The sequence below is a fragment of the Gallus gallus genome, chromosome 3 (assembly GCF_016699485.2).
Source record: "Gallus gallus isolate bGalGal1 chromosome 3, bGalGal1.mat.broiler.GRCg7b, whole genome shotgun sequence".
Lineage (NCBI taxonomy): Eukaryota > Metazoa > Chordata > Aves > Galliformes > Phasianidae > Gallus > Gallus gallus.
This window is the reverse complement of record NC_052534.1, coordinates 9,820,615-9,845,479: the sequence shown is the minus strand read 5'-3', so window position 1 is coordinate 9,845,479 and position 24,865 is coordinate 9,820,615. Positions and strand designations below refer to the sequence as shown.

Here is a 24,865-nt window from a genome sequence, read left to right as displayed (position 1 = left end):
AAGTTGTTTGAGGAAGTATTTGTCCGTAGCCGGTGTTAATTGAGTTTGCAGATACGGCATTTAGTTTACAGGGTTTTCAACATTCAGAAATGTTCCTGGAGAATTTCAAAAACAAAACAAAAAACAACCACAGAGACCCCTCAAGGTTATTCCCTTGGATAGAAGTCCAGTGCAACTACATCTTCATGCGTCTGACTTAGCAGATTGCTTATGTGAGTTTGACCCTCCAGGAAACTAAGGTGTTCTCTTCAGTATTATCTTTTCTGCCTTGGATTTTGGGAATCCAGCACTTCTGGTACTTCAGACCGTTCTTGAGGGGCCAGATGAGGACCTATCTCAAGAGCAGGTCAAATCCAAAATGTCTCACTTGAGCAGTGATTGCTGTGAATAAAGTTCTGTGATGTCAGTGCTTGCCCAATTACACAGAACACACTTTTCTTGTGAAGTGATTGTAAAACACAGGATGTTGTGGCTCTTACCCTTTCAAATGCATAATTAGCCCACATAATCTTTGGTGTGTCTGCAGTGAGCTCTCTTCAGTAGTTCTTGCAAATCATTTTGCTTTAAGCAAATGGTGAAACAAACCAGCATAGGAAAGCCGTCAACAAACATGAGGCTCCAGATTGGTTTGAAAGTCATCTTGTCATCTGCAGTTCTCTGCCATTCAATATGCTTTTCCTATTTCCCAAGGGAAGGCATATCTTGAGGGGCCATTTCATGCTTAAAGCTCCCAGTCTCTTGCTGTAATAGCTTGACGTTGGGGAAATCAACTTCTGCTCTGAGCAGGAGGTTGGACCAAATGACATCCTGAGGTCCTGGATTATCCTGTGATTCTGTGAAGTTCCTCATAAGAAAGAGATTGACTTAGCCTTTTGGGATCATAAAGGCACTGTTCTGATTTTTGGTGCATAATGAAGAAGGGTAAAGGTGAGAAACCTACAATACCAGATGGCTTATTTGAAGGAGACCTGAATTTAAAGTCTCTTAGGATTCTCTTGTTTTGAACTTCAGACAGAAAATACTGTTAATATCACTGGAGACTTTTGGAGTTAGCTTTTGTTTTTATATTTTACATCATATCACTCCATCTAGAATCAGCTTAAAATTAGAACTAGGATTAATTCTTGACTGACTCTTTTCTGTGAATAGTCCTGCCAACCTGCAGGTGTTTCTTCAGTGCTGCTGGAGGTTCCTTCAGCTTACAGTAAGATTAACTGTGAAATACGTTCTCAGTCCAACGATGAGTAATCTAGAATGCACTCTTTTTGGTGGGGTCTCTCCCCAGCAGGAATTTGGAAGTACTGAACTGATAGAGTGCCAAAAGCCACATGTGCCTGCTAAAACAGAAACTGACCTTGAGACAGAGACCAGTTATGTTTTTGGTCTGCACAATGGAATATGTGTCGATGGTAACATTCTGTACTTAAACCAACGGAGGGCTTTCCCAGTTTACCTCAGGAGGAGGCACACATTTCTAAGAGTGGAACAGGACTTCATAAGAGGTGTGTGCTATGCTCGTCCAATGGCTAAGGATGACTCACGCCATGGGAAATGCTGCTTGCAGTATGGTTTGTAGCTTCTGTGACTAGGTTCTTGCAGCTTCAGCAATGGATTGCTCCACAGTTGCTTAAGATACACTATGGCTGTTGGTTGACCAGCATTGTAGAGATGGCAGATCTTCTTTGAAGGAGTGTTTGATGTGCCTTAACTTGAGATTCTACTTGGGGCTCTTTTACTTGCTGTCCTGCAAATCTAATTATCCTCTCCTGACCCCTTCCAGAAGTGGTCAGTATGGTTCATAAAGCTGTACCATCTACCCTTCGTGTTAAAACAGCATGAGATAGAGCAAAGCATTCTTCTCTGAAAACTCTAACAATGGACCTTTGTTTGCTCGGCCCTTAAAAGAATTTTCTTCTTGCCATTAGGCACCACTCAGTAGTGCAGGGAATTAGGTCATTTCCTTCCCTCCTCCTCTTCCTGCAGATTACTCGATTAACGTTTCTATTGTATACTCTAATTAGCATGTTCTTGGCTTCAGGCTGCTTTCACCCCTTAATCTCCTTAAAACACTGTAGTATGACTTTATTAACTATATAACATGGGAATTCCTTGCGCAGAGATTACATGTGGTGTAACACAATGAAAGATTAATGGGACTGGTAAGCCAGTAATCTTCCATCCTTTCTTTTTACCCTGTATACCTGTAATGGAGCCAGTACTTTTCCAGTGCATGAGAATTGTCTTTTTTTTTTTTTGGAGTATCATTGGCTTCGATCAGAGTTCAGTCTCTGACTCCATGGGAAACAGAGGTAAGGTGATGTATAGCGCATGTTTGGCATTCAGTGTTGAGTGTATTTCCCCTTGGGACTGTTACAGACCCTGTTCTTCCAAGTTTTTGCTCTTACTGTTTCCTGTAGTCCCTTTTCCTCATTATCTTATGTACAATGATTTTGAGCGTTTATCCTGTGTTAGGCTTTAATTTCACTCCATCTATTTACTCTAATAAAATTATCAACAGTCGTGTGTTTAAAATGTCTTTCTTGAAGCATTAGGATACTGGTCAGGAGAAGTCTGGGTTGAGACATTTGCTACTTTGCTTTCTCAGCTGTCCACGTGCTAGTGGACATAGCATTGCCCTTTGTCCATATCTGCAAGTCTGTCTTTTTTAACTGGTACAGATAGAAATACATCCCTCTTAAAAGCTCATTTTGAATGTCGTGTGGAATCACATAATTATATCAAACTGTACAGCATCTGCTTGTGAGTCAGATAGAAGAACATGACGAGTACAGCCCTTTATTTCTTTAACAACTTCAAGGAAAGAACCTCCCCTGCATTTAAGCATCACTTCATGAAATTAGCAGTGTTATCTTGGGCTGCAGATTTCATTGTTTTGATCTAGCATGGTTGGCAGCATCTCTTTTTCAGGGGAAGTCAAGCATGCCTAGGGAGAGCACACTTAAGGCATTTGCTTCCAATCCTTGAAGCAGAGCACGGTTCTTATTTGAAGTAGAAATCATTAGACCTTCTCTTAATAGAAGTCAAGAACAGGAGAGAAGAGCATGGCAAGGAAACAGTATTTTAGAACTCAGGGTGAGGTTTTTGTCTAGCCACTTAAGCATGCTGGAGTAAAATAAACCCAGATAGCTAATCATGATCCAACTTAAAGCAGGGGGCTATTAAAAGGGAATTGTGCAGTGTATGGCTGCTAGCAGAAGACTATCCTCAGGAATAGGGTAGGTCACAGATAATGGGTGGGTGGGATGTAGGGATGAAGATTGTTACCTGTGGGAAGCTGGGTTGACCAAGTAGATGGTATATCCAAACCTACAGTTGCTCATTCTACGACATTTATGGCTGCAGCATAAGGTAATGCACAGGTTTATTAGCCTGGGCTCTGTTAAATGAAGAAATAAAATAAGGCTCTTGGAAGCCAATTAACATCAAGTTCTACTTTTCAGACTGAACTCTTTTGAAACAGTACTGCTCAAGCCTTGTAACCTTTGTGAGAAAAGTAATCCAATCTAGAAATGTTCATGTCAATGTAATTGATCACTGCAGTTAAATGAATGTGCTGATACAGAGCACCTCTTGTATTTTTTGTTGCCATACCTGTATATATAGTGACGCTAATGCAGTTATGATGGTTTAGGGTTTGCTTGTTTGTTTTTTAAACAGCCATCATTAATATTAAAGCTCTTAGCCTTATACAGGCCAGGATGAAGTGTAAAATGCTTGAAGGTGATGGGGAGGGTGATTGGGATTAGACAGCTTTTCCGCCATAATGCGAGGTACCATTTGGAGGCTTTCCTTCACTTCTTATCACTGGAAAAGCTAGGCTTGTGCACCAGAAGAGTGAGGGTACTGATTTTGGTGGGGGGGTGGGGGGGGGGTGGCAGCAAGTTTGAGCCTCAAGATGTGGCTCAATGAGTCGCTGCCTTTACTGAGGAGATTCACTTGGAAGGTACTGATCTTGTCACTGGCATTGGTGCAGCTTGTTTACAGAGTGAACTCACAAATGGATTTAAGAAAATAATTTGAGTTAAAGTCGCTGGAGTCTGTGTTTGTTTCTTTGTTTTTTTAAATCACTTTATCAGCTTGGTAATCTGACAGCTGTGATAATGGCCATGCCATCTGAGATCAGTATTGAGCAGCGTGTGCTCTTTGGTGGCCAGAAGCTGAGAGCAAAGTGGGAATGATAGAATTTGCACATTGGTGCTTCTTCAAAGTGCTCCTCAGTGCTTGGTGATTATGACTCAGTCACTTCTGCTGTGCTTAGTAATCCGTGATGGGGTGGGAGGGAGCATCTTTGAGCCTCTATACAGTTTAATTGTCCAGAATATCCCTGTGGCAGGGAGTTCTGAAGTTTAGTTTTTCAGGCGACAAGATCACGTAACAGCACAGCCTTACAGTATTACTTTGAGGAAGGTTAGCTGTAGAGTACAGGTGGAGGAGAGAGGAAGAAAACCTAAGCATTAACCTCATCCTCAGCAGTGAAACTTACATATACAGAGTTGCAACTTGCGCTGTATTACAGCACTATGATCCAAAAGCTAGTTTGGCAGTGCTTAGCTCTGAGTGCTCCCACCTAATGCACCTCCCCATCATGCCTTCAGTTCTGCTGCTACAGCTGTTTGCACAGCCCTGCTGTGAGCTGAATTGGGAAACAGATCCAGCTGAAAAACAACAAAGCGGGTAAAGCAACTTTTAAAAATGCAGACAGCTTTGCTGTGAAGCAGATCAAGTAAACCAATTCATGAAGCTGCGCTTGTAAAATTGCTGCGGTGAGCTGTGCTGTTGGAAAAAGCAGCAGAAATATCAACACAGCCAACTGTAGGGTTTGGTTATGCCAGAGGTCAGCCTGAGTGCGCATCATTTGAGCCAGGGTAACTGTGTAACTGCTTGGTTCATCACAACTACGTTGTAAAACTTGATGTAAATGTTTAACTGCTGCGTTGGATCTTGCAGCAGGGGAAGAAGGTTGGCATGATCAGCTCTGCGAGGTGCTAACTTGGAAGCTGTGGTAACTCAATCACCATTATACGCTTCAGGCATTTAAATGATCCGACCCACTGGCTTGATGCAGTGATTTCAGAACCTGGTGTGGTGCATGCAGATTTACCTTTCTGGATGTATGTCCTGTAGGAACGGGCTGTTGCAGCATCGTTGGCCAGATGAGTCCAGTATCCAAAAGCAGCTATGTGCAGGTGTTGTGCATCCGGCACTGGTAGTAGCAAAAACCGTGCTGGCAATACCTGAAGACGTTCTGCTGTTTTAATTCTTGGTGTATTAAGAAATCGTTTTGTGTAGGAGGTGAGAAAAGCTAGCTGGGCTAATAAGTGATGATTTAAATAAAAAGAAAGGTATAGCGTGCACGGGTACAGTTATGTAAGAGGAGCTGAGAAGGAAATAGAATAGCGTTTCTCTGTGAGCCTAAACTGAAGAACTGCTGGGGAACTGGGCTGCAGGATAGCTTTCAACACACCCTCTAGTTCCTTTTTTCCTTTTTGGGGCCAGAGAGCGATGAATTTATGGCATGACAAGCAGGATGCAGGCTGTGACTTCAGCCAATGGTGCGCGGCGCCGTGGTGTTTACCTAGCTGACGTAAGGCAGGGCCAGCCCCTGTTTAGTCAGAATGCGTTACCCACTGCCGAAGTAAAAGCACACAGCAGAGGCACTCAGTCTGGCAGTTGCTGGGATTTAAGAGTTGGTGGATTTTGTCTGTCTTTTAAACAAGATAGAAGATCTTTTTTCTTCTCTGCGGTGTGGAAATCTTGAAGGAACAGAGAAATACTGGTAAGTTCCCTGCATGCCATCTCTTGTACGTTCTAACGTTGTGTTGTTTCAGTCTTCTGTAATAGCTGCCTCGGTTGCATCGTTCTCCAGAAGGCAGCTGAAAGCCAGTTTGGTGATGTGGCTGAGGGGAAATGTGAGATCAGGCAGTATTTGCGGGCTGCTTCCCCACCTAAAATAGGAAGAGACTCTCAAAGTGCTGCTTGTTCAGGAGTCAGTTGCTTCCCATTTGCAGGTGCGGAGCAAGATGCCTATTATGAAATGGTACCAAGGGGGATTTCTCACAGGGCTGTTAAATGTCACTGTTGCCTAAACCAAAGGAGGCTTCAGTGCAATTGTAATTCTGATGTTTGCAGGGTGAAATGATAGGCTGTGTGGAAAAGCTTTAGTGTAATACAAGCATCTGCTTAGCTGCTGTTTCGGTACATGAACTGCCTCGTCAGGAAGTCAGAAGCTCAGAAAGCAAAACGGTGATGTTCAGGTCTGTGGAGCAAGATGTCATTGTGGTTTTGTGCAAGTGCAGGGTTCTCAGCTCCTTCAGGTGCGTTGTACAGTAGATCCCCCTGTGCTCAATCATCAGAGCGTAGCAAGCTCCATCTGTTTGTGTAATGGCCCTTTTAAAAATGAAACACCTATATTTTGGTATAAACTCTTAATCTGTATAGGGAAGTTGTGCTTCTCTCACTGAATTGCGGTGAACGCTGAGACTACTTATTTCTGAGGTAATAGTGTGTAATTTGTCTGAAGGCAGTAAGGAGTGGGATTCTAAGGGCTCCTGACTGCAGAGTTGTGTGTCAAACCATTAGACCTTACTTCTGCCACTTCGTACTGGCACCATATAAAGGTTTTCATTTCCTGCTTGTACTTTCACAAAGCACTCTGTGAAGATATAAATAGGTAGTGCTGTGGTTAATGAGCACATAGCATTGTTTTATCAGCGTGCCTATTATACTGCTTTATGGCTTCACATGTCATCGCTTGTATAAATGATTTCATACCCAAATTTTCACATAAAGATAAAAACTCCCTTTTTAAAAGTACACGGAGCCTGTAGTATCTGTCATAGTGCAAGTACAACCAATCTGCAAGCTGATCTGTGTGAGTAGCTTGTGCAAATGACTCTTGCCTGGTGGCTCAGCCAACACAGCCAGTGCATCCTGTAGTTGATTACTCTAGTGTTGAGAGTGTTAAGAAAAGAAAGTTTTTTAAAAGCAACCATTAAGTTAACGTTGTTTGAGCTTTTATGCTTTGTCACTGGTTTCTGACAGCTGACTTGGTGCACATGGGTGGTAAGGGTGTGTGGAAAGGCACCAGTTTAACTGGTAAAGAACCTTTTCTTGCTAATTAAGGTTCTGGATAACATTGCAGTGACAGCTTTAAAATAGCCACCTTGTGCTAAAAGACAAATGTTTCCAGCTTCCCACACACAGTCTGAATTACATCAGTTATAATCTGTAGGAGGGTATCATGGTTTCCTCAGGGGAGGATCAGCTGTTACTTTTCCTAACTGAAAAAATACTGGATAGTTTTTTTTTTTTTTTTGAGAATATTTTCAGAATTGATTTCTGTCAAACTGTGAAGGTGGATCATTAGCTGTTATATAACTCCTTCAGTTTTAATATGCCTGACCCCGCTCTGATCCCATCAGTGGCAACTCAGAGTAACGGCACTGAAGGTAGCAGAGGTCTGATTGAAATGAGGCCTCTGCACTTGGACACATTTTCCACCTTCTGAAGTAGAATGTGATTTTTGAGCACTGCTATGAAGTACAAGTTCTCATATAGGCACCTATAATAGAAGCCCTGTTCTAAGATGTTTGCTTGAACAAATGCTTGTCCTCACAGTATTGTTTCTGAGCTTCATAAAACTAAGAGCTGCTTCGGTTTGCCTCTGTGATGGAAACAGCACTTAAGGCAGCACACTGCGTGGCAACCCAACTAAATTGCTATTTCTTTCACTGGAACAGGTTGGCTGTAGTCTTGGTGCAAGGCAGTAGATATGCTCTTGTGTATCAAATTGATGCCCTTTTGGAACTATCTACAGGCAACGTGGTTTTTTTCCACGTGCTAAGACTCTTGTATGACATGTTTCCAGGATTACCAATCTACCAGTGGCAGATGTTGGTGATAAAAAGCTGCTCTCATTCTGTTTAGGAGAATGGAAAATCCCTGCATTGAGACTTCACTGATGTTTTCAAGACAGAGCAGCAGACAGTTGTTTGCATTGTTTTGTGCTTGGTATCCTAAGTGGGAGAGGCTGCTTTCTCACTTCAGGATTCAGCCTTGTTGTCTTTTCAGTGCTTTTGTATCATAAGATGCTCTTGTGTATATAGTGGATGACTAAGCTTATTCAGAGGTTAGAAAAGGCAGACAATGTAGAGTAAGGAAAGAAGAAGCCATGTAAGAGCAGAAGTCTGGGCTAAATTTCTATGCTTCTGAGGCTTTTTCCATACTTCTTTAGATGCTGAAGCATTTCTTTGCCTAGAAAGGAGGGGAAAATTAATGACCCTCCTGTAGAAAAGGAAAACAGCACTACTAATCTGAAGTGACAGTGCAGCTTGAATACTTAACAGCTGTTTTGCTTATACCTTTCCCATGCATTTGCAATGAAGGATGAAAGCTGTAGACGGAATCTGACTGATCTAGAAAGTGAAATATAATCAAACTTGCTGAACCTAAAGTTCCAGGTATGTATGTGAAGGAAACATGAGCTTGTTTTTAACTAGGAACTGGGCGAGGAGTGGAAACTATAGCTTGTGGACGTGGAACGCTCTCCTGTGACTTGTGTGCTCTTTTACCCAGGCAGTCCCTCCAGTAAGAAAATAAATAAATAGAAGCTTTTAAAAAGAAGTCAGTTGAAGGAGAGTAACTTTGCAGCGATGATTTGACCATCACATACAAGAAAGGGATTTCCCAATCTTTGTCTGCCTTCGGAGCCATAGTGGTGCAAGGAACTGATCCCTTGCTGCTCACGCCAGCGTAGATGAATTATTGGTATCAGTTAAGTGACACTAATTGCAAAAACAAGAACATCTGTTTCAGAAGACAGGTGGTCACTTTGAAACATGACAACCTGTGAAGGTACTGATGTTTCAGGACAGAGAAATGAACCCCTCAAGTAGTGTGATTCTACGTGATGGTCTGAAATTTGCTGCTACTCCACTTATCTTGTGTGTAGTGCTGTAAACTGCTGTGCTAACAACTGCGTTTCCAAGTCCAGCAGCCTTTGCTTCATAGGACTTCTAATTAAGCAAGGAGGTGGTCTGCTGGGGATTACTTTTTACATCTCTCTAGTTGCTTATTGCCTCTCTGTTCTTTTGTACTTGCAAATGTCTTCATCTTGAGAGACAAGCATTATACACAGACCTCTTGTGTCGCAGCTACCTTAACTTTGATGTTCTAGCCCTTAAATCTACAAGTTGGAGTTGATCTTTGAAGGGTTAAGAAGCCCTCATGCTTCAGTTGGTTCTTGAGATGGTGCCGGGTTTCCTAAAACTGAGTTCTAGGCCTAGAATTAAGTTGGGAGGTTGTGTGCTCCAGTCTCTCTACTTATTACATGGGGCAGCCTTAGATCAGGTTCTTCAGGGCCGTGTGCTGCTGAGGTTTCAATATTTCTAGCATTGGAGGTCTTGCAGCTGCTCAGGACTTTTTTTAACCTCTAATTGCTAATCATAATTTCCTGTGTTGCAGCTTATTTGTTGTGTGTGATTTCCATCACAGCATACCTGTGAGAAGAGTTGGGTTATGTTTTGTCCGTATCCTCCCTGACTTAAAACAGCATTACTGAGTGAAGAGCCGCATATGACAGTTGCAAGGGTTGTAAATGGAGAACTACAAATAGCAAACTGTATAAAAAAAATGAGTAGCTAAGCTGTCTTGTGCTTTATTTCTGTAAGGAAAAAAAGAAAAACCCAAACCCTAGAATATGTGGATACAGAACATAATGATAATATAAAAATGGAAAAATATTCATCTTTTGCATCTGAATCAGCATATTTTTAATTTCCTCATTGACAGAGGACTTCTTTTTATACAGTGAGAGTGGTTTTTTTTTTTTTTAATGCAGTATTTTAGAAAAGGGCTAGTCTGGCACTAGCTACAGTTGCTAACAGCCTATAATGCTGGCTCTGTGTTTAGAAAATGATGGTAATTTATTACAAAGAGACTTTTATTCTAGTATTTTTAGCTCACAGCAGAGTGTTTAATGAATCTCTGCTTGGGCTCATTGAATTTATGTTCTCCCCTCCCCCCACCCCATTTTAACCATTAAGATACTACTATTCTTGCTGCAGTCTTAAAGACTGTTCTCGGTCTACTAAATAGCAAGCTTATTCACAAGGTGCTGTGCCCCAGTGCAAACAGGATTGGAAGGCTTTCTATAGGAGCCAGTACGGACTAATCGTGAATGCAGTCTTATGGTCAGAAAAGGCAGTGGAATGATTGAGCATAGCTGGTAAACTAAAGCTGGTAGTTCAACCAAAATTCATTATGTCTCTGGGTTCCCCACTGGAAATGGTTTGTCCAGGGAAAGTAGACTCTTCTAACTTGCTTCTGCTCTGTTTTCCTGTGCCCAAAGGCTTAAACCTTGGGGTAGTAAGTGAAGACAAATGTTAGATCATAGAGTGGCTTAGGTTGAAAGGGATCATTGAGTTCCAACCCACCTGCTGAGGGCAGCGCTGCCCCTCACCGGCTCAGACTGCCCAGTGTCCCATCCAGCCTGCCCTCAAACACCTTCACGGGTCAGAGGGGCATCCACAGCTTCTCTAGGTAATATGCCTCACCACCTTCGGAGTAAAGTATTTCTTCTGAACATCTAACCAACATTTCCCCTCTTTAAAGCCTTTCCCCACTTTTCCTATCACTGTCAGACTACGTAACAAATCTGTTTCCCTCCTGCTTCTAAGCTCCTTTCAAGTACTGGGAGGTTGCAGTGAGGTCTCCCCAGAGCCTTCTCCAGGCTGAACGAGCTCAGCTCCCTCAGCCTGTCTTAGGAGTAGTTCTCCAGCCTTCTGAGCATCTTCATGGCCCTCCTCTGGACCTGCTCCCACAGCTGTGTCTCTCCTGTACTGGGGGCCTCAGACTTGGATGCGATACTCCAGGTGGGGCCTCACAAGGATGGAGCAGAGGGGGACAGTCCCCTCCCTCACCCTCCTGCCACCCTCTGTTGATGTAGCCCAGGATGCTGTTGGCCTTCTGGGCTGCAAGTTCACACTGCTGCTCATGCCTAGCTCTTCATCCACCAGGACCATCAAGTCCTTCTCTGCAGGACTTTTCGCAGTGAGTTCTTCTCTCAGTCTGTATGCATATATGGGATTGCCCCAGCCAAAGTACAACGCCGTGCACTTGGCCTTGTTGAATATCATTAGGGTCACATGGGCCCACTTTTTGAGCCTTTGGCATTCCTTCCTGCTATTGTGTCAACTGTACCGCTCAGCTTGGTGTCATCAGCCAACTTGCTGAGGGTGCACTCAATCCCACTGTCTGTCATTGATAAGGAAGTTAGAGAGTGCCAGCCCCAAGATGGGCTGCTGAGGGACACCACTTGTGCCCAGCCTCCGCCTGGACAAAGAGCCAGTGACAACAACCCTGATGTTCCTGGCACAGATCCCGATGTTCAGTTGGACTTGAACTGATGTACGTATGTCACTAAGTGGCTGAAGGCATGTTGGATTTGTAGTGCTTAGTGAGTCTGAGTCTGCTCACTACTACATGCTGCAGCAGCGCATGGCTTGCTAGGTCTGTCTCCAGATTCAATTCATTGGTTTTTGAATCTGACAGGGCAGAGGACAATGATAAGGCTTTTCCTTCTATATAGATGTTGTCAGAATTATGTGGCTTGCTTTCTGCAATAGCAGTCTTTACCCTGTGTGACTCAAATGAGTATTTAAGAACAAGAAGGTTGGTAGGAAACTGGGTTTCCGTTCCTAAACCAAATTCAAAGTACATTTTCAGTTTAGATGTCAACTCTTTCCACTCCCTGAAAACAACCACCCATGGGATCACCATCATAGAATGGCTTGGGTTGGAAGGGTCCTTAAAGGTCATCTAGTTCCAACTCCTTGCTGTGGGCAGGGTTGCCACCCATCTAACCTGGCCTTTAGCAGCTGCAGAGATAGGGCATCTACAACTTCTCTGGGCAAACTGTTCCAATGTCTCACCATGCTGTGCATGGCAGGATTGTGCAAGTTATCTTCCACAGTCTTCCTCCTGGCTACAGAGGAACCAGTTTTAAGAACGACAAAGCACTGTTCATGAGTTCTCCCTCTCCTATTTTCCTGCTTCAAGACTGAAAGATGCTAACTGGTACCCACTGTATTTTTGTGCTAACAGCAAAGATGTGCTCACTGAGCAGCACCTCTTACCAACAAGTAGTGCCTTTTCTGAAATGCTTTTTTTTCCTGTGTGGAAGCTGCTTTACTCACAAAGTCTCTTTAATTATATAACGGAGGACTGCTAAGGATGTTGAAGGAGTTTTAGAATGTCTCTTATGGGACTATCCCAGTGATGACCAATCCACTGATGGACAGATACACCACTTCCAAATTAAAGGTCATGGCAAAAAGCTAACTTGCTTGCCTTCAGTTCAGGCAGCCAGTTGCTCAGTTGTATTTGGGTACTACAGCACCAGGCTGACTTTTAGATTATTTATTTAGCTTTTCATAGCACTTTCAAGAAGCCTGATGTAGTATTCTAGAAATAAAAGCCGGGCAGATCATTCTGTAAGAACAAAAGACTCCTTTTGATTAAAACTTAGTGATTTCTTCCAGATAGCTCAAGAGCATTCTGTTCTGTAAGTTCTTAAATGCTGTATCTGGCTTTAAAAGATCCACATGCTTTCCCTGTTTCAGGAGTGAGGGTCTTATCCTGTGGCCTAATTGATTCATTTGCAAGGAGTTTAATATGCAGTCCTGAAGCTGCAACTGGAGTAGTCTTGTGAACCTCTCTGGAAGAACATGATCAGCATTTATTATTTCCAGGAGGAAAAGATGTCTTCCTTTTGAGTACAGTGCATTGGGCAGATCATACAGCATGAGAAGTAGCTTGTACACTGCACTGAGTTGTTCAGGGGCTCTGAATTTGGTATGTGCCTGAACTGAAGTTACTGTGTTAGCGGTTCCAAAAGTGACTTGTGCAGCTTGAAAAGGTTCTAAGACACTTAAGGACAAATCCAGTTCCAGCATTCAAACCATGTTCTTGAAAAATGTAGAAGCAAGCTGTTGTGTCATTTGGAGCTCTAGATTTACATTTCTGGAACCTTCACTGAGTCAAATAAGAAGTGGGTCTCCACAGTTTGTGCTGCTCCTAGAATAAAGCTGGCTGGGTTTATTTAAATGTGAAACAACAACAAAGGAAAGAGCATTAGAGGCAGCTGAGTGTCAGATGCTTGACGCTTTCATGTATTAAGACTTGTTGCACAGCTAAAGGCTGTCGTGTGAACTTCTTTTCTAATTTCTGCTCAGTCAGCTCTTAAGAAGAGGTCACCAGTTTGGGTGGTGCTTTCAAGTAGAGTCTCCCTTAATTGTTCATGTGCAATTACTTTTGCCAAGACTCAGAAGCTGCCCGTCTTGGAGTTGCCTTTTTATTTATTTAGCTTTCCATGAAGTTGTTCACTCAGCTGGAGAAGTTTTTTTTGCACTGTTGGACATTAAAATTATTTTTAATGCTTGCCTCCTCCCCTTCTCTAGGTGAACTGATGAGCTCTTTCTAGAAGAATGCAGAGTAGGATGGGTACTACTCAAATCTTTCTATCTTTTTATGGTATTTACTCCTGTGCTGTTTGCTACTGGATGGCATTACAGATCTCATAGTGGTTCTTCTCAGTTGTTAAATGTTAATTCAAAGGACAGCCACTGTGTACTTTAGCAAAGAGATGTGAAGTGCTGCATGTGGATATGTGATGACCAAGTTGAAATTACTCCTGTGTGGAGAAGACTGAAGTGAGGGCAAAAGACTGCTGTGGAGATTCAAGTAGAAAACAGGTTAATCATTTAGGGAGGAGATGAAATCATTAGAAACTGGGTTTTGAAGGCAACATGAGCAACTCTAATGCAAGAAAATTTTAAAGCAAAACAAATGCTGAAATACTGAATTTGATGGTACAAATACTTCATAGGAAATTATCTGCATATGAAAATAAGGACATAGATTTCTACTGACTTAAGTAGAAATATTTAATGAAAATATATGCTGCTTATTACAGAATGAAAATACAGGAGAGCAGGCAGGGGACAGATGTTGCACGGTAGTGTTGTACAGGTCAGGTTTAGTAGAATGCACTTATATGTCTAGCAGTGGGCCAGGATATGCTTGTGATAATGTTACATGTGTGCTAAATGAAGTCTTTAGTTAACTTACAATTTCAAGCACTGTGAAGTCCAGAGTACTCAGGCTGAGAGCAAAGGAGAAAAAAATTGGTGGAAAAAAAAAGAGTAAAGATAGATGAATGTTTTATCAAGGCTGTATGGGAGCTTTCTAAAAACACCTGTCTGCTCATGGAATTGTTGCAGGCAGTTTGTCCTGAATTGCTGTGTCTCTGTATGATCTTTTTAAAGTTATTTCAAGCAAAGCCAAAACATGGGCAAGCAGAAGGTGCAAAATAATATACCTACTGTATCAGGAAGGCCAAAAAGAAGTGTGCAGGTTGGTGTAATTGATGGACTTGAGTCTCTTACATTGCATTTTCTTTATTTGTACAGGAAATAATGAAAAAAGTGTGCCACAACTCTTGATCAGTGACCTGAAGTTTGAGAAGAAGTCACTAGCTAAGCTCATGTTTTCTCCTGATCAAGAAAATCATCCATCAAAAGCACCGGTGAAGTATGGTGAATTGATCGTATTGGGGTAAGTGCTGATGTTTGCTGGAAGTGAGAATGAAGGTAGAATTTCAGGGTGTACTTAAAGCAATTATCTGCAGGTTGCTGTGAGAGGTGATGTGATCATGCTACCTCTCACTTTCATACTGTGTCTTGAACTCCTTTCATATTTTATCTAGCAAGCATTGAAATGAATCCATTCTACTTGTTAGTAGTAGCTTTGAGTTGGCTCTAGACAGCATTCCTTACTCTGCAGTCTTTGGGTGCATATGCTGTAGTTCTTTGGGCATGTTTCAGTACTTCAGTTACCTATTTTCAGATTTAAATACATGTAACTAATAGGAGATCTGTAATTTATTAATATTGTACTAATTAAGAGGGCTTTGTGTTTAGAATGCAATTTTATGTGGGTCTGTACCTCTTGAGAAGGGGTATAGGAATATGGATGTCATTATTTTTATGTCCTTTCTTTTATAGGTACAATGGGTCACTCCCAAATGGAGATAGAGGAAGAAGAAAAAGTAGATTTGCTTTATTTAAAAGGCCCAAGGCAAACGGGGTGAAGCCTAGCACTGTGCATATTGCCTGTACCCCTCAAGCAGCCAAGGTAAGCTTGATTAGCTAAGTAACAGCCCCTCTGGGGGGATGCAGTGCTGGACCTGTTGCTTACCAATGCAAGTGAACTGATTGGTGACATAGGATAGGGGGCTGCCTGAGCTGTAGTGGCCGTACAGTGGTGGAGTTCAATCTCTTGAAGGATATCAGGCAGGCAAAGAGTAAAATCAGGAAGCTTAATTTTAGGAAAACCAAATTCTATTTCTTCTGTGAGTTAGTCAACAAAACTCCCTGGGAATCTGTTCTCAAGGATCAGAAAGTGGAACAGATCTGACAGATCTTTAAGGAGGCTTTCACATGTGCACAAGAGCTCTCTATCACCAGGTGTAGGAAGTCAGAAAAGGAAGGCCACAGACCGGCATAACGGTACTGTGATGTGGTCAAACTGGAGAGCAAGAAGGAAATGCACAAGCAGTGGAGGCAGGGACAGGTAACCTGGGAGAAATATAGGGATACTGCTAGGTTGTATAGGGTTTTGGCATCAGGAACACCAAAGTGCAGCTGGAACTGGACTTGGCAAGGGGTGCAGTGAAGGATAAGAAAGGCTTCTATAGCTATGTCAACTGGAAAAGGAAGGTTCAGGAGGGTGTACCCTCCCTAGTGAGCAACAGAGGCAGGCTATTAACAGCGGACAGGAAGAGGCTGAGATATCCAACAACACTTCTGTATCAGTCAACAGGCAACCCTCTTTAAGAGGGTCTGTTGTCATAGGACAAGGGGAAACGATTTCAAACTAAAAGAGGGGAGGTACAGATTGGATATAAGAAGTTTTTTATAGTAAGGATGGTGAGGCACTGACACAGGTTGCCCAGGGAGGTGGTGGCTCCCCATCCCTGGAGACATTTGAGGTCAGGCTGGACAGGGCTCTGAGCGTCTGATGGAGCTGTAGGTATCCCTGTTCATTGCAGGGGTGTTGGACAAGATGGCCTCTAAGGGTCCTTTCCACTTGAAAAGATTCTAGGATTTGTGTGATTAAGTCTTGTTTCTCCTGGTGCTGCCTAAAGAATTCAGTGAAATCCATGCTGTTGTGCTAAGATGAAATAATGTAAAAAGCATGAAGTTCTGACTGTGAAAAGAATGATTCATGTTTATTCAAGGATTTTTGGTACCTGTCAGGGTTAGCAAGAAGCCATTCACAGTTTTTGACATATCCACAAAGAAAAATGCTTATTTTTGAAACATGAACGTTCAAGGCACAGTCTTGTCATGTAAAACCTTTTATTTTGTTTTCCTTCCAGATTTGCTACAGACGTTTGTTCTAAATTTCCTGTGTTTGCACTCATTCATGCTTTAGGGCTAAGTTTACTTTGTATGAAGCTGACTTTGAAATGGTCCTCAATCAAAGCTCAGTTTGTACTTCCTTCTCAGTCCAGTGAGTAGGAGTTCCCTGAAGATGAGGACAGGAGGTTTGGCAGGGCACATTTATTATGGCTGGTAACCAAGTTCAGAGTTCCCTTTAAGAAACAGTGTAGAAATGGTGTAAGTCCTGAAGTTGAGTTGTACTTCAAATAAAAACTAAGGCTATTGTAGGCAAGGTGTTACCATGAAATACTACTTCATTGTGGTGTTTCAAGTGTATGTGCAATTAAGTTCAGTAAGAAGTGGATCACTCCCACTAATACCTGTGGAAATCAAGAATGCATGAACATTCTCTTATTTAGAGAGATTCAATATGTTCAAGATGAGGTCCTTGAACAAATACAGTACAGTTAAATATTTAATTCTGAAAATAATTCAATGCATAGGAATATTGATTTCTAGTTTAATGTTACCTTTGCTGATTGTTTATGGTCCTCAAATAAGAAGTGCTATCTGGAAGCACTTCACAGAAGTTTGTTCAGATAGATTTAGTTTTGCTTATGAAGCATGACATAATCTCCAGGATGAAAGTCTAAACCAACTGAAGCCTAGGTTACTTTGCTACAACATGTGTAGCTCTCTTACCCAGTTTACTAGCACTACTTGTAGCTTCTTTATCCATGTAGCTTATTAATCATCAGTGATTTTTAGTATGAACTCAGATCTCTTTTTTAGAAATGAAGTCTGTAAGTTTTTGTTATTGCTTTGCTGTTGAGAAGGCTATGAAGATGTTCAATTCAATTCAGTTTCAGCCTTTGCGCTTAGTTCTGTTCTTTGTGTCAAAGTCAGCTGTGCTTTAATATTAAGCATGACTAATAATCCATCTTGATTACGTTTATTTTGTGGCAGTGTGTGGTAAAGAGACCAGTTTGGTCTGTTGCTGAATCAATCCTACAGCTTTTTTTAATGGCGAGGACTGGTTTTTGTCAAGTCTGACTACAGGTGTGTCACTAATGAGCATCTGACTTAATGTGTTCATTGAGCAGGAAAGGGTCTGGTTATATTGTCTGCATTGCTGCTGTATTTAGTAGATTTATTCACTGGTTCAATAATTTGTCTTTTTTTTCCACAGGCAATAAGCAATAAGGACCAACACAGCATATCTTACACTTTGTCTCGGGCCCAGACAGTAGTAGTTGAATATACCCATGACAGCAACACAGATATGTTCCAGGTATGTGAATTAAATGATATCAAAATGTATTCTCCCCTGTGCTAGTTTCTGCTGAGACGTTATCTCAACATGCTTTGCTTCTCAGATGTGAAATTTTGTTACTTTCTGCACTTTATTTTTCAGAGACGTTTAATTCTGTTCGTTCCCAAGGCCATCACGTATACAAGGCTGTGTGTCTGTGCATCTCTTTTAGGTTTACTTGGTCAGAGGCAAAATCTGCTTTTGTGACTAATGCACAGAATTATGGTTTTGCTGTTGACTGCCACTCTGCCAGTCGCTTAACCTGTGTCTCATCCCCCTTACAAAATTAAGAGTAAAGTGCACAGTTCTCTGAAGCACTTGGAACCTTGCTTCCAGCATTCATGAATGGATTTGGGATCAGCCAGTAGGAAGGTAGAAGAAATGCAGTGTGGAAATACATGAAAAACTTGTAGCACAACCCCAGAAATAAGTTTAAAGTGGTGGGAAATGTTGATAGAGGCTCACTTCTCATGTGCTATCAGTTTAGAATAACTTCGTAGGAGTTTCCTGTGTGTATGAAATTGAACCACAAACACATTTGCAGCTGTGTTCGCTCATATCTTATTATTTCCTGTTTTTCTCAAAAGGGTTTTGTTTCATATTTTGTTTCTTCTGATTCCTGGACTTGATAGCACATTGATTTTCATTGTACCTAACGTAAGGCAAGGAGTTCTGCTGTCACAGCATTTAACTGTGACGACATGGCAGAATGTAAAGAGGTAGGAGGTGTTGGTATGTGGTGAGGAAGCTGTATGCAACTGCAAATATCTGCAACAGCAAAAGGGCTGTAACAAACGAACTGCAGCATAAGCTGTAGTTTGTGTAAGTGTTCTCTCTTCAGGCATGCTATGGCATGTATTCTGCTCTTAAATTGCCAGAGGTGATCCTTGTGTACTGATGGGTTATCCTGTCTAAGGAAAGAAAAAAGAAAAACACATTCTGACAAAGCAGTTTCAGTCTCATGAAAGCTCTCTAGCCTTCACCAAAAACCACCTCAGGCTCTTTGTCTCCTGCCTAGCAGTTAATCGGTCTTAATGTAACCAGCTATGTTTTAAGAAGCTTGAGAGCTCTGGAAGTGAGCGAAAGGTAATAATGTACAAGTGGGCTTAGAACCTGGCTGTGGGGATGTTTGGGGTTGGGATACAACTCCTCTGTTTTGTAAAGAGGACAAGATGAAAAAGCAGTCAAACGCGTGCAACTCTATCAAAATCGGTAAAAGTGTGTGAGACTGCAAACCTCTTTTTCTTCCATACAACTAGAAAAGAAGACGCAACTACTCTGCAGCCTGCTGTTTCTAAGACCATCATCTTTGAAGAAATCAGGCTGCGGTCAGTTGTTGCGTTCTATTGATATTAATGTAACATCACGCTGCCCCAACCACAAACATCTTGTACCTGGTTGTTCCTGACAGATGTGCTGCTGCTTAGTACCTCACTGGAGCTGCAGAGTCAGCTCATGTAATTTCCAGACAGTTTTCTTACATCTATACCTCCACCTAGTATGGCATTGCTCAGAATACTCTGGGCATGCAAAGTGACTGAATACCACTTTTCCATCTAACTGCTTTGTCCCAGCTGTTTAGCTTTTGCTGCAGCTGGTCCAGGTGACCTGAGTTTTAATTTCTCTGATGAGGACACCTTCAATGGGAAGTCATCTCAGTATTAGCTTAATTACATCTTTTTTTCCTCCTTCGTTCAGTTGGCTGTACTCAGCCTTTGAAATAACTTTGATCACGTGGAGGTGGAGTAAATGATCAATTCAGATTAGGCTTCAGAAAACTAAACTCAGATCAGTGGAAGGAAGTGCTTAAAATTGGAGTGCCATGATTGCTTTTATCATTTCTAAATTGCTTTGGGCTTGAACATTACCAGATCCAAAGGCAAACTTCTAAACAGTTTTTTATCCCTTTTTGCAGATTGGTAGATCAACAGAGAGCCCTATAGACTTCGTTGTGACAGATACAGTTCCTGGAAGTCAGAGTAATTCAGATACGCAGTCTGTGCAGAGCACTATATCAAGATTTGCCTGCAGAATCATATGTGAACGTAACCCTCCTTTTACAGCAAGAATATATGCTGCAGGATTTGACTCCTCAAAGAACATCTTTCTTGGGGTAAGGGAATTCTTTTTGTACTCCCAGGTCAATGCAGGCTTATTTTTGATCTAATTTGAGGCTCTACTTCAGCCAAATTAGAAGTTCTCATTGATGTCGTTTCTCTTAGGAGAAAGCTGCAAAGTGGAAGACATCAGATGGGCAAATGGATGGACTAACCACAAATGGAGTTCTTGTTATGCACCCTCGTAATGGATTTACAGAAGACTCCAAACCAGGGGTATGGAGAGAGATATCTGTGTGTGGGAATGTGTTCAGCCTCCGTGAAACCAGATCAGCTCAACAGAGGGGGAAAATGGTAAGAGTGGAGACCAGTGTTTTATGTAGTATGTTTAAGATGAGTACAGCCACAAGTGATACAATTTGGGCCTAAGCAGAAGCTAGAATCTGCCTAATTCAATGCATTTGTCACCTGAGCAATAAGCTGCATTGACTTGTATCTTTTTCTCTGTTCATACATGAAAAGTCCTTGCTTGACCTGAAAAACTAAATTTGTCTCAGAAATTTGTCTCAGAACTACAGATGGAGACTACTCTCCTCAAATGAGTTGGCACTGTAGTGTGCCCTTCTGCAAGACGTGATAATCGTGTTCATGTTTTAAAGAGCATTCTCCTGATTCTCCCTTCTGTGTTCATGCTTGGAAGTTTTCCTATGTTTCCCTTCTTAAAGAATAGAAAAGAATAGCTATTTAATAACACATGCCTATGTACCTGGTTATTCATTTCTTTGTTTGCATTCTTACCTTCCTCTTTGTTTCCAAAGCACTGGTGGTGACACTTTTAGGAGATGATTAATTTTGGTATGGCTTGGGGTCTCTTAGCAAAAATAAACGTGCACGAATACTTTATTGGTGTGTTTAGCTAGGAATGCTGGCAGCTTATTTTTCTTGGGGAGAGCAAAGCCTTGTGTAAAGGTACATTTGTGAATGAAACAGTCTAAAATTCAACGGAGGACTCCCCATAATTTCTTAATGTACACCTTAATCTCTTACGAAGTTTTATTTAAAAGAGAAGGAAGGAACTGGCACTAGGTTCTGTGGAAGTCTTGCATAGGGTACTCTGTAGTTGCTTGAAGCTTTATCCGGATCTTCCAGGTAAACTTGTATAACGAAAGTGCCTTGTTACTCTTCAAATAATGCTAGGTGGCACCTTTCTCTTCCTCTGTCCATCACAAGGTTGAAAATGAAACAAACCAGCTGCAGGATGGCTCTCTGATTGACCTGTGTGGAGCAACGTTGCTGTGGCGCACTGCGGAAGGGCTTTCGCGCACTCCCACTGTCAAGCACCTGGAGGCCTTGAGACAGGAGATCAATGCGGCAAGGCCCCAGTGTCCGGTGGGCTTTAACACCTTGGCGTTTCCCAGCATGAAGAGAAAAGATGTTGTAGACGAAAAGCAGCCGTGGGTGTACCTGAACTGTGGCCACGTCCACGGCTATCACAACTGGGGAAACAAGGAGGAGAGAGACGGCAAGGATCGCGAGTGTCCCATGTGCCGCTCTGTCGGCCCCTACGTGCCTCTGTGGCTTGGATGTGAAGCGGGATTTTATGTGGATGCGGGACCTCCAACTCACGCATTCAGCCCATGCGGACACGTGTGCTCAGAAAAGACAACTGCTTATTGGTCCCAAATCCCTCTCCCTCACGGTACTCACACTTTTCATGCAGCCTGTCCGTTCTGTGCGCATCAGCTGGCTGGTGAGCAAGGTTACATCAGACTCATTTTCCAAGGACCTCTCGACTAACACACGTGTAACCAAGGACTGCAGTAAACTGATAAGCTAAGCGATTCTGATTTTTAAATCAACCATTTTTTGTATTCTCTGGGCTTTGCTGGTTTGTGTTAAGATGAAGAATTTGGGGTTTTTTGTTATGACAGCTAAATCCCTCTCTGTTGAGAAAGGTCTGCAAATGGAAGAAATAGGGGTAAGAGAGAAGTCCTGCTTGTTTAGTTAATAACTGCTTCTTGTAGAGGTGAAGGAAGTATTGCTGAGTGAATTTAAATGCCTTTCGTTCAATGGTTTTGAATCACATGCCCCCACAGTATTTGAAATTTGTTTCCATTCTTTTTGTATATGGAGGGTAAATAGTTCAAAGAGCAGTAGTTTACAGCTTGGATGCAAACATTGTAAAATATAACGTGTATATTAACTCTTTTCTATTTATCTTTACTATTGAAAACGCATAGAATGTTTAGAGTAGCATGGTCATAGTGAGTTACATCCAGCAATTGGATGTGTAGAATAGTTCTGGATGGAGAAGGAGGTGAGATGGAACTGGTAGAAAAATCTTTTTTAATCTGCAGTACTGAGTTCTTAGAATAGTTAAAATACTTTTTGAACAAAGCTAATGCAAACTATGATGGTGTCAAGATGTGCTTTAACCATGTGAAAGGTAGCTAAGAAGGACTTCTTAAAATGTCTTTTTGGTAGGACTGTACTTAAGATCTGGTTATGAGGAAAATATTTACCAGACTCTTTGAATATGCAACTTAGTCTAGATTAAGGACTTTTTCCTCCCTTCATGCTAACATGTCTTTATTTAGCATTAGTGACATTTCTGAGGGGTTTTTCCAATGTTAACCTTTAACAGAACTGAAAGATCAGGCTCGTTTTGTTCCTTGCTGTTTGGGGAGGTGGGGAGGAGTGCATGTGCCCATGCCACACGTGATGTGGGGAGCAGTTTGTGAGTGGGCCCCAGTCTCTGCTTGAAGAAGGCTTTGTCAGTCACATCATCTGCCTTTTGTCTGGCTCCTTGCAGCTGTGCATGTGGGAGCCAGCAGTATCGTGTGCTTGCCTATATGCTGCTCTGAGGAGCTGGGTGCAGGTACTCATCTAGGCCACACGTGGAACAAAAGAGAAGCCTGGTACCTGCTGGATGTGTGCTGCATCCTGGCGTCTTCGTGCACTTGAGCCAGTTGGCAATCTGTTAGGGAAGAGCTTGCACTGGGACTGGCCTTGTAGACTTTGGTGTGGGAAGACTGTGTAAGATCAGTTTGCACTGTGGCAGGCTGGAGGCTGTGGTCTCGGTGCTCTCCTTACCCTAACCCTCATTTCCATTCTGTGTTCGCCAGGATAGGCCAGTGCACTACATCCAGCTTTGCTGCTAACCCACCATGTTTAATGGCAAATACACAAACTGACTTTCTTTTTTAGACCAACCTTTTGTTGTTTTTTTCATATGTACTGTATAATTGACGGTAGCAAATCTCCATACTTTATACCTTGCTTTAATTTTCCCTTTCAAAGCTGTTCTAAACTTTTTGGTTTCAAAAGAGATGTATGTTGCTTAGATGTCATGAAATATTTGCTTTCGACTGTCAATTGTTTCTTCATTTTTGAAAAGAAATTATATATATTGTTTGGTTCACTCAGGAAATGCATGTGTCAGGAAACCTGTATTATAAGTTCAGTTAGTTGTCATGTACAAGTAACTGCTGTTACTCCCTTTTCATAGAAATATAACTGATTTTGACATTTTCCAGATTATAATGCATTAAGTAATGAAGCTTATGCAGCAAGAAACCCCCTGTATTGTAGTTGTTCTAATCATTTTATTCCAACTATGTTATACTGTAGTTTAATTTTTATTTGCAAATTAATTTATTCAAACTATGTGAGTAAACACTTTTCAAAAATAGAGATTCTGGGATTATCTGTTGCTTTGTTTCCAAGAAGTGGGGAGGGTGCATAGAGATGACTTCTGCTGTGTTCTGCACGTGTAGGTTGAGATCAAAAAAAATAACTGAAGAGTTTCAGTGTTCGTCATGGATTGGAAAGGCTCCCTTCAGATGTCACCTTCCAGTGTGCTTTATATTGAACCCTACGTTAACAAAGGAAGATCATTGTTCAAAAGTCAGGTAAATGATCTCTTCTCTGAGTGACTTGAAATTAATGAAGTGCAAGCAAAAATGCCAGCCAAGTGGCTGGACTCTGAAATCAAGAGCTCCCGAAGTTTTCATTGTCCACAAATTGGATTGGACACAGATTGGACACATCTCTGGTCATGATCTTGTTGTTGAAGGCAGGGATGAGAAAAATCAGAAAAGGAAGTAACAAAAGCTGCTAAAGCAGGATGAGTAATACAGAGGCAAATTGTGAAAACAGATTGATAATTGGACTGCAAGTAACTGCAAGCAGCATACTCACCCCACGTTGGTGGTACAGCGTGGAGCCAACAGTGCTGTTGCAACTGGGAATGCAAACATCTGACTGCAGAGCAGAAGAAGAGAGGCTAATGCCCGGTGCACAACCATTGCTGAGCCTCTCTCTACCCCACTAAGATGATACTTTATATGCTTCTATTGCAATTCCTAGCCTCTTCCCCTTCTAAAAAAAGAAACACCAGCAACTACAGGTTAGTCTGTGAAGAACTGGCTGTTTCTCTGGGTAGCGTTATGTTAAGGTAACCTTTCAAAGCCCTGCACTCTGCTGTGCACTGTCTGCTGTAGTACATTTTTTTGTGACCCAAAGTGGGCTTGTTTAATCTTGTTTTTCCAATGGGCCTTCAAAAGCCTGAGACATGGAAATCCCACTATCACAAGTAGGATAGCAGTGGTTGAGTAGGCTGAGAAACAATTTCCATAAACCATGCAAGCTAACTGAGAGCAGTGGCTTCGACTGTGGTTCCCTATTTGAGTTCCCCCAGGCTTCTTTTCTTCAATAAACAATTTAAACAGAAGGTCTCATGCTCCATAAACTGTAAAACAAATGGGAGATTAAAAGTAAAATCATTCCTTTAACACAAACAGCTGACTAAAACTCCCTGAACTTCAAGGCCTTTGCTTCTGTACTGATGTGGGAGCTGGGAGAAGTGCAGGAGGAAGAGCCCTGCTGGTGGTGAGATGACAGCTTGTTTAGCCAGAACCAGCCCCAAATCTGGCTGACTTTCCTTCAAATGGAAGGAGGCATTTATGCAACTGGCAAATGAGATGTGACTGTTCCCTGGGAGATGACCACAGGTGTGTGGAACTGATGGAGGA

General features: G+C 42.0%; 1 protein-coding gene across 7 annotated transcripts in view; it reads left to right on the top strand.

Moving 5' to 3' along the window:
* PELI3 (pellino E3 ubiquitin protein ligase family member 3) overlaps nt 1-23,525 on the top strand; it is a 42,245-nt gene extending 18,720 nt beyond the window's left edge. For 3 of the 7 annotated variants that reach the window (XM_015278049.3, XM_015278047.4, XM_046938699.1), the window contains 6 exons: nt 14,490-14,634; nt 15,084-15,213; nt 17,653-17,754; nt 19,691-19,888; nt 19,998-20,186; nt 21,030-23,525. In XM_015278049.3, the coding sequence (XP_015133535.1) occupies nt 14,564-14,634; nt 15,084-15,213; nt 17,653-17,754; nt 19,691-19,888; nt 19,998-20,186; nt 21,030-21,629 (1,290 nt within the window). In that variant the 5' untranslated portion in view covers nt 14,490-14,563 and the 3' untranslated portion in view covers nt 21,630-23,525. 7 annotated transcript variants of the gene reach the window in all.
* Nucleotides 23,526-24,865: the final 1,340 nt, after the last annotated feature.